Source organism: Mauremys mutica, chromosome 10 (genome assembly GCF_020497125.1).
Source record: "Mauremys mutica isolate MM-2020 ecotype Southern chromosome 10, ASM2049712v1, whole genome shotgun sequence".
Taxonomy (NCBI): Eukaryota; Metazoa; Chordata; order Testudines; family Geoemydidae; genus Mauremys; species Mauremys mutica.
This window is the reverse complement of record NC_059081.1, coordinates 81264664-81281330: the sequence shown is the minus strand read 5'-3', so window position 1 is coordinate 81281330 and position 16667 is coordinate 81264664. Positions and strand designations below refer to the sequence as shown.

Sequence of the window (16667 nt, the reverse complement as noted above, 5' to 3'; positions counted from 1 at the left end):
TCTCTTATGCCAACATAGTGACACCACTTCCCCGAGCGACATTGAGCCATGGTAGATGTACTGAGGTCAATGCAAGCACAAGAGTAGACACTTGTTACCTATGTCAACCCTAATAATCCTCCAGCAGCTGTCCCACAATGCCCTATGCTGACCACTCTGGTCACCATTGTGAACTCCACTGCCCAGGGGTCACGTAGACCAGAAGCCCGCCATCGCCACCACCCACCATTTAAAGCCCTGCGAACTTCTGAAATTCCTTTTCCTGCACACTGAGCAGCTCTCCTTTAAGTACAACTGCCCAGCTGACCTTGCTGGCTACATGCTCCTGTCTGGAGAAAGGAGATATGGGATCTCCTGGACCTGTGGGGAGAAGAGACTGTGCAGGCACAGTTCCGAACCAACCATAGAAACGTCAACATCTGTGAGAAGATTGCTTGGGGGATGCAGGAGAAGGGGTACATCAGGGATAAGCAGCAGGGCCAAAGAACGCTAAGGAGCTACAGCAAGCATACCAGGAAGCCAAGGAGGTCAACAATTGATCTGGTGCTGAGCTGCAGACCTGACACTTTTACAAAGAGCCACTTGCCATACTCAGTGGAGACCTCTCGCCCATACACACCACTGTGGATGCCTCCAAGAGCCTACGTCACAGGTCCCTGCCATGAACAGCAAGGAGGAAGAGGTGGAGGAGGAGGATGCGGGGACTGGCAACTGGGGGATCCAGCTGCATAGTGAGCCAGGACCTGTTTTTGAGTCCATCCAGTCGAGCGCAGACGAGCCCAGGGTAGGGGAAGGAACCTCAGGTAAGTGTGTAGATACATTTTCCATTGCAGGGATGGCACCCTGTGATAGGATGCTAATCTACCAATGGTGCACCACGCTGTACATCGAAACAAGCACTCCTGCTGTGAGTACGTGCAGCGTCGACACAAGGAGCGAACAAGTGATGTACTGACTGCAATGGCTCTGTGCTGACGTCACTTGCATCAACATAAGTTTGTAGCGTAGACATGGTCAGAGAAGGAATAGTCCTGAAGTTAAGGGGCATGACTGGGAGTAAAGAGTACTGTTCTCAGCTACCACAGAAATGCTGTTCAGCTATAGGCAAACCACTTAGATGACCCTCAAAATATCTTAGGAAACACAGGGCTTGTACCTTTTTGTTCCTTTAGGATGCATAAAGAGGGCTTACAGAGGGGTTGAAAAAAAATGTTCTCTGTGTTTTTGGACTGTAAAAAATTTCAGGAATGTCAACTCTGGTCTTCCGTGTTTTGCTGGAGGACTCCCTGGCTATCTGAAGATGTGCATTACTAGCCCTCGCACCTTTATTGAAGGGGTTACATGAGGCTGAACATGATTTCCCTTATTCACATTGACTGTAAAATCATGGCCCGCGTCATGGCTTCTACCTCCAGTATTCCCAAGTGTGTTTAAACATGTAAAAATTTCCTGACATACATGAGCCTTTAGTGAGCCTGTTTTCCTTCTCCAGATGTCACATGCAGCTACAAGTGCCTTATGTCGCTCTGTAAAGCTACAGTGTGAACTGTACCCTTCACGACAGATTGCCATCTGCCTTGACCCTTATTGTGGCCTTGGGTTTGCACTATGGTGCCTCTGCAGGTACAGTATTTAAAGCTTATACCTACCTGGGGCTTCCTTGCTTTTCTGTTTTCTGTCTGCCTGCTCTGTTTGCAGTCACGATTATGGTACTTTTTACACCTGGTGATCTGGCAACTTTCCGAGACCCAAACATATTTGATTTGTACGGGAGAAGAAACACTGTTTGTAAATACAGGTTACTTGGATTTCAAGTACAAGAAAGAGAGGATTTCAGTATTGGTTTCATCTAGATCAGTGGTCCTCAACCTATTTATCATATGCAGCCCACAGTGTGTTACCTGGGCCGCAGGTTGAGAACCACAGTGCCCTGCCCCAGCCTCTCCCCACAGACACCTATGCCCAGCGCCTCCTATCCAGAGACTCCCCCACAGAGTGGGGCCCTGGGCAGGGGGCCAGGTGGCAGGGACCCTGGACCTGGCCATGCAGCAGGGCAGGGCAGCCCGGACCCTCTGAAGGGCTGGCCGGCAGCCCCGACCTCATTGTGCCAGGCAGCTGGAAACCCGGACCCCATGTGGCCCAGCGGCCTTTAGCACACAGCTGGGCCGCAGCTGTGTGCTAATCGTGCAGCATGTGGCCTGTGGGTTGAAAACCGCTGATCTAGATCAAATAAACCTCTCCAAAAGTGTCTCTTTGAGGCAGGAGCCCTAACTCGATCCATGTACATAAAGCACCCAACACCAGATTGGCTTTATACAGTAATAAATAACAATGTGATTAGAAGCAAGCAATTTAACATTTCCTAAAATGCAAGGGGAAGTGTTTGGCTCAGATAGTAAAATCACTAAAATTCAGCACATCCAGTACTGTTGTACAATTGTTCCTGTCTCATTACCTCATTCATTTTAATTGAGTTAAACTAATTACTTTGTATTTGGTTGGGTATGATTAGCCTTCTGCTGTGGAATGCTTTCACTTTTTAGATGGTTAATGAATAAATATATAAATGCAATACAAGAGGTTTATTTAAACAAAGATCGAAAATCGAGACCATTGCAATAATTCAGGCACCCTACATTTTAGATGGGGAAAAAATAGTGGGGGAAGGAGAATAAATTCAATTTAAATCTTGAGAACATCTTATAGTTTCAGCAAGGGGGAAAAAAAGCATTGTTTCAAAATACAGTTAAATAAAATCAGACAATCTGTGTTTACAGGTGTGTGTTTTTTAAAGGAAGGGAAGTTACATATGAGGTGCTTTCTGTCTAAATGTTACATAAGCCTTGCCTTTACTGACTGTGCATAGAGTGCTAGGTTGTTCTCTCTGAATGCAGCATCATAGTTTTTTACTGTATCTATTTGGATACAGAATTGATCCAGAAACACAATACAGGGGGGCTATTTAAAAACCCAAACCTATTTATAGTACTGGCCACTGACAAGCCAAAAGTTTTTGAAGGGGCAAGCCTGGCAGGGAACATGGTCACCCACAGAATGGTCACACGCTGGAGAAGCTGGAACACTCCCAACAATACTCTTCTGAGCCTGTTTTTCAGTGCGCCACTGAAAGGGTTGTTCCTTTGTTTCCTTGACACTAATTGATTTCAGACCGTATTTACCAATGTAACATCACATAGACATACATCTGTCATTTCAAAATTAACAAACTATATTAAAAAAATAAAATTGAAAGTAATTTAAACTCTCTCTTGCTTTCCATTCCTATCTGCTAACTGTTAACCAGATTCTAAATTAAAATCTTAGATATGAACATAGACTCTGTTTGTTAGAAGCTGACAGATCCAGGGCACCTGCTGGGGAGAACACAATAAAATTTTCATTGACATTGAAAGGTGACTGGATTTACAGTCAATCAAAGATCCAGTTGACCCATTAGGAACTGCTTAGTGTATTTTCTGCAAGACTGATTCTCTAACAACAGTATACATTTATCTAACAAATATGTGAAAGGTAGTTGTATTTATGAGGAATAGTAACTACTGTGGGAACAGTAGTACCAAAATCTTCTGTGGGTAGGTAGTGACAAAACCCTTTTTGTAATAGGCTAGCATTGGTATTTTATAACCTCAGGTCTTAGTACCTTACCATGTATCTCATCAGATAGAGATCTTTGACTTTTCTGTCAAGGGAAAATCAGAGGGTATCTATTTAATGTATGTGGTACATGCATGGTGGGTACAAATAAGGCTGGTCATAAAATCTTGATGAGTTCCTCAACCTCTCTGTTGTCTCACATTCTGGATCCATGATGTGCTGCAATTATTTGTTAAACTATCAATAGAGAATTTTATTGTTAATTGCCAAAATGTAAGTTTTTTTTAACACATGCTGTCTAGTGAAATGTTTGAACTGGCATTGCTTCTCTCGTTAGTTTTTCAACATCATAAAAATAAGTTCAGGTCTTCCTCAAAAGGACTCCTCCTTATTTGTTGTCTCATTCTGAAATACATTTAGCAGGCAGTGTTTGTTGGCTACCTTTCTTGTTTTGTCAGTGAAGTTTGAATTATTTCTTTATCTCTTGCCTTTTGTCCTACAATCAGAAAAATACTTTGTGTATAACACTAATTTTTTTCATGTAGCTGGTGTGTATATATAAAACCGTCCACTGAAGGCAAATTTAACATGCTGGTTTGTTTTTCTCTTACGCTGGTATTAACTGTGAGGAAAATGGCCAGTTCCCTGATGGATTTAACCTGGGAATAGACTCATTTCTGTGACCCCTACGGGGTGGGTGGTTTATACTCATGAGGGAGAGGCTGGGTTGAGTCCCCTCCTGCCCTGTATTCCTGCTTCATGGACTGCCCAATGGCTCCTCTGGGAGAACAGCCTCCACCAGCTGCTACATCTCTCCTCTCCCTCTGCCCAGAAAGCAGTGTGGGAGGTGGTTTATGCCAGCAACGGAGACTAGTGAGATGGAGCCCAGAGCAGATCTCTTGCTGAGGAAGAGGTGGGATGTGGACAACAGCAGAGCAGTGAGGCTGAGGCTGACCACCCAATTGTGGGGTGCCTCTTTGGATGGCTTTAACTTGGGGGTTCTGTGGGGGGTCTGGGAAGGTAGTGGAGGGCTCCTTTTGAAAATGGGTGAGGGACAATATGGGATCTTGCATTTGAGGGGTCCAGGAGCAGACAAAGTGCCCAAGATGAGAGTCCACGTGTCCTCAGCCCTTCGGTATGACTTACTGACGGTGCGTAAACTCTCCCGGAAGTTTAATCCCTGTTTACACTTTGGATCACTTTCTTTGGCTTGTATAAATGAAAATCACTTCATTATATTAGAGGACAGGTTTCCCTTAGCTCTGACCCAAGCCGTCGCTCTGCAAACCCCAGTGCTATGCCTGGACGCTTGCTTCTTATGGAGGGTTGCCCGAGTTTTAAACAGCAGCTCTGGGTACTAAGCTCTGCTATTGGTCTGTTTTATCTTGTTCTTTCCATGCCTCCCTGCGTTTGGCATGGTGCCTGCTCAGCATAGCTGAAGTGTATGTTATCTGTGTGTTTCTCTCTCTCTCTCTCTCGGGTGGCGGATAGTGTATATTCAGGACACCAGTCTATTTTGGTCCCTCCTCTTGAACTGGAGAGCAATGTGTCTTTGTGGTTGTCTGCTGTCAGTCAGTACAAAGTGCGGGTCACCTTCTGTTCTTACTCCGTCATGGAGATGTGCACCAAAGGCCTGGGAACACAGACTGACGTTCTTCGGGTAAGTGGACTTCATTTCTGTGTATGCTAACGTACAAGTATCTCTCTCAAATGTTTTTAGTTTGTTGTAGCTGAAAAATGAGCTCCTTCGCAGAATCTCTGAAAGCCTCTGATTATGCTTTGCTTCTTGGCAAAGGCTGTAGTTGAAATTGCAGGAAGTTGTCACTTGCTCACAAATTTCAGAAAAAAAAAATCTCATTTTGGATTTGGTGTTTCCATGCTTGATTTCAAGTAACAAGGTATTTTTAGTTTTGAAATGTTGAGGGAAATACTCAGCAGGTTCAGTGAACTCGTTCTTTCTGAAAAAAATGAAAGCCAACAAATAAAAAATCCTGCCACCCACTTGTCAATCCCTTCGTTTCCTATGTCAGAATTCTCCACACCAAAAGTTCTGAACCATTAAGCTTCCCATTAGCTGTTGACGCACAAAGACCGGAATGGACATAATAAACTGTACCCAGAACATAGCTCTAAATTTTGGGACTTGGCAAGAACAAAAGTTTACCAGTTGAATCCTGCAACTTCCCATCAGTTACAAGTAACATGGATTTTTGGTGCGATGCCACTTTTGTGAAGCTCTGTGTATATCCCATGCCGACTAATAACATTTTATAGTTTGTCTGGTTTACAGACCTCTTCCCTTTAGATTCATTGGGCAGCAGTTTCAGCATCCAGTGAGCATATAGAAAGTATGGCAGCTTGTGCAACCTGGAGTGAGCTGGTTCATTAAGGGCTTATTGTTTTTTAAAGACTCCCATCCTGTTCCCACTTCTGAGGTGCCTGTGCCATGGAATAACACTGTACTTGTACTCAGCTGACAAAACCTCTCTTTTTGAGCAGCCTGAGCTAGGTGATCTCAATTTTTCAGATATGGAAGTTGGTGACAGAGTTAGCATATGAAAAATCAGGCAATAGAGCCCTACAGTTGTGTTATACGTCCCAAATTCCAAGATGCTGTCAGAATTTCACCTTAATCAATCCTCGCACTCCTAAAAATCCTTTTCCTTGGGCTCCGTGTACAAAAGCATCAGTTTGGGTGGACACACAGGCCCTTGAAAATCAATCCAAATTTTTGTTGCAGGTTACACCAACACATCAATTTGAGCAGTGTCCCAAATAAATCACCCACTGTATTTCCAATAGTTACCTGTTAGCAGAACTCATCTTGCACTTAATGCACTGGTTAACCATTTATAGTTGCATATTTTTTGCTTGGCAAGATCTCTCTGGTGGTTTTTAGTATACAATAAGAGATCCATTATTTTGTACTGTAAAGGAAAAATAAATAAGTTATCTCTCAATCCTTTTCTCTAAAGGTGGTAATTATACGGTAGTTCCATGTTCATCTACAGCACCCTTTTTCCCGTCTATGTTTGAGGGGAAGATTTCTGTATTGAGACCCATAATTTGATTGAAAAGGAACTTGGGTATATTTCAGCAGCAGGAGAGCTCCCACTGAAGCAGTGGTTTTACTACTCAGAATTGTAGTTTGGGACTTTTCCTATGCTGGAAACATGCAGAAGCAAAGACTCAAAAGTGGGGACCTGTTGTAGTTACTATCTTCAGAGGTTACTATCTTCGTTCATTCTGGCTGCTTATGCAAAAAATCATTACCATTAACCTGGCTGACAGTAGTAGACTTCCCTTTGCCAGGTAGTCTCATTGTAATACCTTTAAAAACAAAGAGGGGAGAGGTTATTGATTAGATATTATATTTTTAAGCATAAGTATATATTAGTAGTATGTGTTACATTTCCTAGCTCCCTCTTGCAGTAGACCCAATCTTTCCTGGCATTTCTAAAGTCAGTCTATCCCTTAATCTCACTGCAAAAGTAGGAGTCTCCTGAAATTGCTAATTTCTGTGTTATGAGGTATTGTGTTTTCTCCCTGTCTTTTTTCAAACACCCTCTCCAACAGATGAAGGGAGTTAACCTGTCCTGTGTACGAACATGTATGGTGGTGGCAGAGGAGAGACCAAGGATTGCACTAACACAGTCCTTCTCTAAATTATTCAAAGACCTGGGCCTCTCTGCACGGTCAGTGAGCACCACATTTGGCTGCAGGGTCAACGTAGCTATTTGCTTGCAGGTGAGATCGGATTATAATCCTTCCCTTCAGCTAATGCATATCAGAGTACTTGATTAGAAAATCACATACAGCTGTGTCCTGAATAGATTTTTTCTATTGAATTTTATCGGTGATTTGTTCTAAGCCCCCCACTCCCTGCATGCCTTCCTACTACTAAATCACTGACATACATTTTGAAGGTTGTTTTTTTTGTTTGAGGGTTTTTTTGCATGGCTGGAATGGGGGACTTTGAGTATATGACATCTTGCCCTTCTGTAGTGATGGATGGCCAACTGAGTTAGCTTTTAACCAATGCAAAAAAGTGTACTGTGCCTTTGTCAGCTGTGAATGAACAGTACTGAGATAAATATGTAAGTTGCTATGGCTGTGCAGCATAAATATTCCAAGCAATATCATTATAGCTCTGTGGGATTATGATTGAAACTTTGCATTTTGATACTGGCTTATGTATATATGGAACAAATTGGAGAGTTCTTCAGATAAGAAATTCCATGTTAAAGAAGCTGTTATGTTGACAAGCTCTACAATTTTCTTTGCATGCCATCTTGCTTATGGTATGTTTTTCTGGGCAAAGTATTTGTTGTCTTTGAATGTGCCACGCTGACTCTTTCCAGTAAAAAGTATAATCAGAGGCATAACGGCTATGCTTTTAAAATGCACAGCCCAGCATTCATAGAGTGGAGAGGATAGCATTGAGTGGTGTCTTGTTTTGGTTATTTGGTACTTCAGTCACAGCTACATTTTTTTGGCTAACTGAACCAGACTTAAATCTAGTTCTGTTAAACCACATAGATGTGGAGCTCCCTCTCACCAATAAGGGTAGTGCGTGTTATTACAGAACATCATGGAGCTATGAAGGGTTATAGGCTAGTAAAGTGGTAGATACCCCTATATGATGACTGACTACGTTAACTCTGTTTTGATAAAGGCAAGTTTCAGTGAATCTGTCAGGTGTTAGGCCCCCTTCCTCCAAAGATATACGCACATGCTTAACTTTACATACATGGGAACATGCATAATGTTAAGCACGTGTATAACTGTTCACAGGTTTGGGGCCTTAAGTTGTAAATTCTTTGCAGTCAGAAAGTGAATGTACATTGGATGTCAGATAGTCAAAGACTGAGGTTCTGTACAAGTTGTTACTACACCTTCCTAAAATGTCAGCTACAGGCTGTTAATTCCTTTTGGGGCCTGCTACCACTAGAGGACAGAAGGCCTGTTTCCCTTGGGAGCATCTTTGAATGTTATCACCCTAGATGCTCCCACGAGAGGAGAGAAATAATCCTTAGCAAAAGTTGCATGAATCTTACCCCTAGAAGAATACCTTTCTTTGACTTGTTCAGAAGTGAAAGGGGTTTTTTAAATGGTTTATGACACACATTTGTAGTCTAGTGATTTTTGTAGCTGACAGCTTTTCAAACGCCTCTTTTCTCCTTCTCTCCATGCTGTATCTCTAACCTTATGTGCAGAGTCTCTTGTAATTCATCCTTGCAAATAGATGTTATAATCCCAATGAATTTAGAAGTGCAACTTTGTGTTACACACTTTGCATCCTGTATTAATACATTTCTCGGATAGGTGCTAGACAGATGACAACCCACAGAAGAAATGATTTATCAATATAGTAGCAGCAATACCACATAAGGAGAGCACCTAGTAGTAATGCTGCATTTGAAGTTGTAGTGTTAAGTCCCTCAGAGATAACTGACAAGACTCCAGATCTTGTATTTTGTGCCAATAGCATTTCCTCTTAACAGACTTCAGCTTCAGAATGGGCCATGCATGATATCCCTTACTCTGCGGCTGAGAACCTCAAACCTTTTCAACAGAGGTTCTCAAACTGGGGATCGGGACCCCTCAGGGGGTCATGAGGTTGTTACATGGGGGGTCATGAGCTGTCAGCCTCCACCCTAAACCCCGCTTTGCCTCCAGCATTTTCAATGGTGTTAAATTTCTAAAAAAGTGTTTTTAATTTATGAGGGCGGGGGGGTCGCACTCAGAGACTTGCTGTGTGAAAGGGGTCACCAGTACAAAAGTTTTGCAAACCACTGCTTTTGAATATGCTGTGCCAGGTATAATTGTACATTAAAAGAGCTACACAGTCTTTCTTTTTTTTTGCACAGATGAAGGAAGATTAATTAAAAGATCTAAATACAAAGGTAAAATAGGTGTAAATAAAGTAATTTAATGAACTCATTACATGGGAGAGTAAATAGATAAGTTACCCACACACATAGACGCAAACATGTGTTGTGTCTGTTTGAAAATCCCAGAGTAAGACTCGAGATGTACATAAAATCAAGAGTGGAGTGTGTAGAAATGTGATTGGGTAGAAGGTTTTTTTAAGTGCCTAAATAAGGATTTAGGAGCCCAACTTTAGGCACCTTTTTTTTTTTTTTTTAAGTCTTGGGCAACAACTGTAATGACAAAGTAAGAATGGGAAAGATTAATTTGGGCCCGTTGAGCGTTTCCCCTACAACTGAAAATAAAGGCACATCAGATATTAGCAAGCAAAATAAGGAGAAGGACCTCTGGAAATCCATACCCTCACAGAGCCATCCTTTATGAAGAGATCTGCTGCTGAAGTCACAAGTAGCGGGAAACTAAAGATTATCTGAGTCCATGTTTTTTTCAATGGAAATCTCTATTTTATGGCAATGGACTAACCCCTAAGCTCCTATACTACTCCACAAATGTAAACAATTCCTATTTCTAAATTACTTTAAGAAAACTGTCAAGAATTGAGCAGAACGGTCAGTGAAAAGTTCACCCAACATGCACTTGCTGACTGCTGTCCACTTTTATTGAAAAGATTTTTAAGTTGTTCCTCTCCCTTCCCCCCAAAAACCCCACAACCCAAAACATTCCCATTCTGCAATGTTCTATTTAAGTGCATATCAGTGCTGTCCCAGCCAATTATACTTGGTACAGTTTGGTATGGAAATAATACATAACATCTTCCTATCTTAACAGACTGATTTTAAAGTCCCCTTTGATGCCATAAAGAACATTAAATACCGTATTTATTGGCGTATAACACGCACTTTTTTCCCCTGAAAATAGGGGGCAAATGATGTGTGCGTGTTATACGCCGATATAACCTATAACCCCCCCCCCAGCGGCGCGGAGCGGCGCCCTAGCCCCTGCCCCACTCCCGAGCAGCGCGGCCCTAGCCCCCCCCCCCCAGTCCTGCTACCTCCTTCCCCCATTGGACCCCTCCCCAAATCTCTGCCCTGGCCCCGCCTCTTCCCCAAACACGCCGCATTCCTCCTCCCGCCCAGGCTTGCGCTGATCAGCTGTATGGCGGCGCAAGCCTGAAGGGAGGGGGTGGCCCCCCCAGCACTCACCCTGCGAACTGCTCCAGTCCAGCTGGCGGCGGCGGGACGGGGTATGGACAAAGATGAAATATCGGGACGCGGGGGCGGCGGAGAAAAAAACCGCCGGAGCTCCACGCCTCGCCCCCCCACACCCCCCGCTCCGGCGGCCGGGTTTTGTTTTTTTTTTCCACTGGAGGGAGGGGAGAAGTGGAGACGGAGCAGAGGCAAGCTGATGGGGGTGGGACGGGGTATGGAGCGGCGGCGGCGGCGGCGGGGGCGGGGGGGGGTTAGAGTTTTTTTGTGCCCCCCCCCGCGTCCCGATATTTCACCTGTGTGATCTGGTCACCCTACTTAGCCCCCGCGCCCCTCCAGAGCGGCCCGAGACCCCGTCCTCCCTCCCTCCCCCGAGCGGCCCTGGCCCTAGCCCCCGCCCCCCTCCCGAGCGGCGCGGCCCGGCCCGGCCCGAGCCCCCGAGCGGCCTTAGTCCCCGACCCCCTCCCGAGCGGCCCGAGATCCCGTCCCCCCTCCCCCCCGAGCTTCAAAGTCCTTTATTTGAAATTTAAGTCTTTTTCCTGAAATTTCCCCCTTAAAATGAAGGTGCGTGTTATACGCCTGTGCGTGTTATACGCCGATAAATACGGTAAGTACTTTTAAATGGGGGCAGGGTATAGCAGTAAGCATGCAGGGTCAGTGCTTTGTGAGATTTGGGCATGTTTCCCAATTAATGGTTTAAAGAAAATCCATGTCAGTCCTCTCACAAAATCTGAAATGGAAATTCCGGTTTTTGTTCTAAGATACTATGACTTTTTGTTCCCGTTCTATTGTGTGTATCTCATGTCTCCTGTGCCTCTGTTTGTATTTTTCTTTTCTCTGTTTCTCACACTTTGCTGGCCTCTGTCACTTCTGTTTGTGGTCCCTCTGTCAGCCAAACAGGCTGGGCAGGCTGGCTGAACAGGTATAGTGATGCATGTGTGTGCTTGTAACGTCCTAAAGTCCTTCTTTCTCCGTGCATACGCTGTGAATGTACCCGCTTAAGGGAGTTCATTTGAAACTAGTCAAATGAGTTTTTCATTTTAAAGAAATTGTATTTTGCTCGCAGAGGCCACTTCTAGCTGAAGTACAAGAATTCCTGTTGTTAAACAAGCAGAGGTCTCTGTGTTGAGCCCAGGTTTTTACAGGAAGTGTTTAGTGATTCATTCCCAGAGCTGGAGCTCACATTCTTAACCCAGCTAAAGAGCAGCGTTGTCGTTACAGAAAACACCCAAGATTTTTTTATCAACATTATTACAAAGCACTAAGGCATGTTATTCTAAGGAAACCGCTGGTTACCGTTCCAGCCCTGTAATCTTGAGCAGATTACAAACTGGTGTCGTCTTATGGATCCTGGTCCATACTGGGGTGGGTATGATTCCCAGCCCGGGTAGACAGACTCATGCCAGCTCTGCTTGAGCTAGCATGCCAAAAATAGCAGCATGGACATTGTGACATAGGCTAGCTCCCTGAGTCCAAGCCCGCCAGCTGTGCTACCACGTCCACAGCAGAGCTAGCATGAGTGTGTCTACCCAGGCTGGGAATCTCACCTCCCAGCTGACGTGTAGACAGACCCCTAACGCCACGCTGTGTTGCCCTGTGTGGGATGTGGGGGGGGGAAACACCTGGGGAGTTGTCTAATGTTCAGTTTATTGGAGCATAAACTTATAAACTGCTCCAAGTTTAAGCACTATTGGAATTAAATGGTGCCTTGCGTGGTTCATCCACTGAGACTCAGGTTTGCTTTTAGGTCTAGAAACCACTTATCAGAATTGCTCACAAGGTGGCACTTCGTAACTCCAGCAAAGAATAACCTCTCTCCCCGAGCACTCTGTAAACTTTCAGTAGTTAAGAAAAGATGTTATAGCCTGACTGATTGTACATATTGATTGAGTTTTGTTCTTTCTAGGATCGTATCATTGGATATAGAAATTGAGTATAGAGAACGGGGTTATGCCTGCATAGAGTCGTCTTATATACTTGAAGCATAGTACATGATCCTGTTTTAGAAGAATGTATTAGTACCAAAATAAAATTTGGTGCCTTCAAAAGTTTCCATGCATATATGAGCTACTTCTCTGTTTTACTTGCCGATTGTATGAAAAACCAAAGCTGCATGATTGGAATTGGTCGTAGGAAGAGCTCTTTAATGTACTCACAGTATACCAGAGACAACACTGTGTGTCAGTGAAAGCCATAGAGGAATATATAGGGAGTGATTTGAAAAACAGAAACAAGATTTTTTGGTTTATGTTAAAATTGTCATCTCTCCTCTCACCCCCCCCCCCTTTGTTCTTAGGGAACTGCAGGACCAGATCCAACAACAGTCTACGTAGACATGAGAGCGCTTCGACATGACAGGTACGGGTGATAATACACAGCACTAACCCCTGAAGCACTGCAGACAAGTCTGTTCATCCTCACTGCATTGTGCTTTATGCTGAAAGGTGCTTGTCAGCTCCTCATCTCTCTGCCCACAGCCCCTCCACCCTGGAAGTGTCCCAACCTCCCTTTCCCACCGCTTGTTCTGCCCTCTTGCATCATCTCTAATTTCTGTGCACTAAAACAAATCTTAGTGTTTAGATCAGTCAAAATATTATGTAACAGTATTTGCAGTCCTAATTTCAGCCAGCTCAGTATTTGAGCAAGCAACTTAAATTGCAGTAACTTAATCTCCCCTTGTCTAGTTCATTTCTAGGGCACACACTGTCATACTATCATAGAGCCGGATATAGACTTGCAAAGAGATGTCAGTCTGTTAAGACCAAATTCAGCCCGTGGGATAAAGAGAGGAGTCTTATTTCAGGCAATGGGAGTGGTGCCTGTTTGCCTCAGGATTGAATTTGGCCCCTGGAATTGGGGCAGTATAAAATAGTGTCTATGGGGAGCAGGCGAGGGGCTGTTTTCTTTATGCCCTTCTGTTGTTTTTCCTGCTACACCCGGCTGTTGGCCTCTTGGCACATATATGCACATTTACTGAAGGCCAAGTCAGTGCAGGTTATGCTACAATGGCATTTACTTCCATCCTGGTTTGCCAGTTTGCTTGCTAAATTCTTCTTGACATTTAATGTGCACTATAATTTATATCATCCCTGAATTTGGTCATGAGAGTTTCAACAAAGATGATGTTTCAACTGTAGATGAAGTTTTTAGCTGGCCAGATCTGTGGAGCCCACCACCGCTACAGGAAGCTGAGAGCTGCTGCTTTGTTTAGTGAGGTGAGACTGGAATGGTTGTAGTCAGTAGATGCCAGTGTCCTCATCTGAGCAAAATGACGTCAACAGGATCTGACTGGAAGAGAGACCTTGTAGTTTGGCATTTGGTGCCCTTGGCACTTTGGAATCTAGCTGAAACAGTTGCAAATGCAATTGCTGTGAATTTCTAGCATTGCTTTTGAAGTGAGTTTTTGGTGTTTTGGGGCACTCCTAGAAGGCCAGGACAATAGAGAGGTGTTGTGATCACCACTGAGTTCCCAAAGATGGCTGGGGTTCACTAACTGCCAGCTCCCAGTCAGTGAGCACCGTCATGGGCAACTGAGCATAGGCGTCGGCAGACAATGTAGGTCAAGGAAAGGAAAACAATTATTAGTAGAGAATAAATGTAAACCCACTTGCCTATTTTTAAAGTGTCACTGTGAGACCACAAATAAATCTTCACTGAGCAAAAGCATTTTCCATTTACCTTTCCAGGGTACGTTTGGTGGAGCGGGGTTCTCCCCACAGCTTGCCGTTGATGGAGTCTGGAAAGGTAAGTGGATGGCTTTTGTTGTAAAGCTGTCTCATGCACTGTCTTTTCTGAGTGTTCAGCTTCTTTGCTCAAATATTGCTTCCTCATAAATTGCCTGGGGAGTTAAATATGTTTTTCTAAGTTGAGAGGTGAACTTCATGCCATAGAAATAGAGCCCCCGGAAATAAAAATAAATAGTTGTTTTTGCCAAGTTAAAAGGCAAGCTTCAGGAGCGTAACTTGGGCACAGTATTGCTACACTTGTGTTCCAGCTTCCATTGTAAACCCTTCCTCTTTTCTTTTCCCCCTTACATGTTCCAGCAAACATTGTTTTTGGCTAAAATATTCCGTGCTTAATCTCAGTCCTGAGGTAACTTTTTTTCTGGAAGTTGAAATATAATCGGCTCATCTGTTGTTTTCTGTGTGTGGCAAAATAATAATTGGCTTCCTCGCCGCAGTAAATCCTCCCATCTGGAAAGGACTGGTGGTTTGACCATCTGGGTGGGTATGATCTACCCAGTTGTCCTTTTCAGTGTAATGGATTAACTACGTATTAGAAATGTTGTTTCCATATGTCCTGATCAATAATATGACCAAACAGCCCAAATCACTGAATTGCTTTTGTTCAAACTTTGCTTGATTTGTACATTCCATGAGATCTAAGAAACAAACCAAGTTTAAATAAATCAGTTCCATGGTTTTAAAGTTAAAAGCATGGGATGGGGATTGAATCATACAGTGAATGGATTTTTAATTTGAAGCCACCATGTGAGATTCTCACCCCAGCCCCTTTACCCTCCATACCATTCTGGAGATCCTGCCTTTACTTAGCCTCCCCGCCCCGGGACTGCATCGGCTCCTGGAGCAGCCCAGAATCAGGGTACTAGAGTGCTGGCTTACAGCCACCTAGCCTGTGCCCCAAGAACGGTAGAGACACAGCACAGACGCTCATCCACTTATCTAGGGTTAAAGAAACCTCGCACACCTTTACAATCACACTTTATAGAGAACAAGGGGAGTGAGAGAGCCTAGAATTAATCTCTAGTCCAGGGGTCTCAAACTCAAATGACCCCGAGGGCCGCATGAGGACTAGTGCATTGGCCCGAGGGCCGCATCACTGACACGCCCCCTTGCTGCCCCTGGCCCCACCCCCAATCCACCCCTTCCATGAGGCCCCGCCCCTGCCCTGTCTCTTCTCCACCTCCTCCCCTAAGCGCGCGCAGTTTTAATAAATATATACACTCAGTAATGCACCTCACTCAAAGGACAAAACACGCACTTAGATTTACTGCCTAAGGCTCTGGGAGGGAGTTTGGGTGGGGGAGGGGGTCTGGATGCAGGCTCTGTGCTCGATGCAGGCTCCAGGCTGCGGCAGGGGGTGGGGGTGCAGGCTTTGGGACGGAGTTTGGGGATAGGAGGGAGTGCAGGGGTGAGGGCTGTGGGGCTGAGGGCGAGGGGTACATGATGCAGGAGGGGGCTCAGGGCTAGGGAAGAGGGTTGGGCTGTGGGGTGAGGGCTGTGGATGAGGGGTTCATGATGCGAGGGGGCTCAGGGCTAGGGAAGAGGGTTGGGCTGTGGGGTGAGGGCTGTGGATTAGGGGTTCATGATGCGAGGGGGCTCAGGGCTAGGGAAGAGGGTTGGGCTGTGGGGTGAGGGCTGTGGATGAGGGGTTCATGATGCGAGGAGGCTCAGGGCTAGGGAAGAGGGTTGGGCTGTGGGGTGAGGGCTGTGGATGAGGGGTTCATGATGCGAGGGGGCTCAGGGCTAGGGAAGAGGTTTGGAGTGTGGGGTGAGGGCTGTGGATGAGGGGTTCATGATGTGGGGGCGCTCAGGGCTGGGGCAGAGGATTAGGGTGCGGGGGGATGAGGGGTTCATGATGTGGGGGCGCTCAGGGCTGGGGCAGAGGATTAGGGTGTGGGGGGATGAGGGCTCTGGCTGGGGCTGAGGATTAGGGTGCAGGGGGATGAGGGGTTCATGATGTGGGGGTGCTCAGGGCTGGGGCTGAGGATTTGGGTGCGGGGGGAATGAGGGCTCTGGCTGGGGCTGAGGGTTTGGGGTTGGAGAGGCTCAGGGTAAGGGAAGCCTGCCTTGCCAGTACTGGCGGAGGGCAGGCACTAGGACCCTGCACCCTAATCCTCAGCCCCAGCCAGAGCCCTCATCCCCCCACACCCTAATCCTCTGCCCCAGCCCTGAGCGCCCCCACATCATGAACCCCTCATCCCCCCGCACCCTA

General features: G+C 45.3%; 1 protein-coding gene across 1 annotated transcript in view; it reads left to right on the top strand.

The window, feature by feature from the left end:
* Positions 1-16667, top strand: part of DIP2A (disco interacting protein 2 homolog A) — a 155056-nt gene that overhangs the window by 116592 nt on the left and 21797 nt on the right. The window contains exons 29-33 of the mRNA XM_045032559.1: positions 1493-1623; positions 5107-5275; positions 7192-7362; positions 13009-13070; positions 14399-14456. Of these exons, the coding sequence (XP_044888494.1) occupies positions 1493-1623; positions 5107-5275; positions 7192-7362; positions 13009-13070; positions 14399-14456 (591 nt within the window). The remainder of the gene's footprint in view (positions 1-1492; positions 1624-5106; positions 5276-7191; positions 7363-13008; positions 13071-14398; positions 14457-16667) is intronic.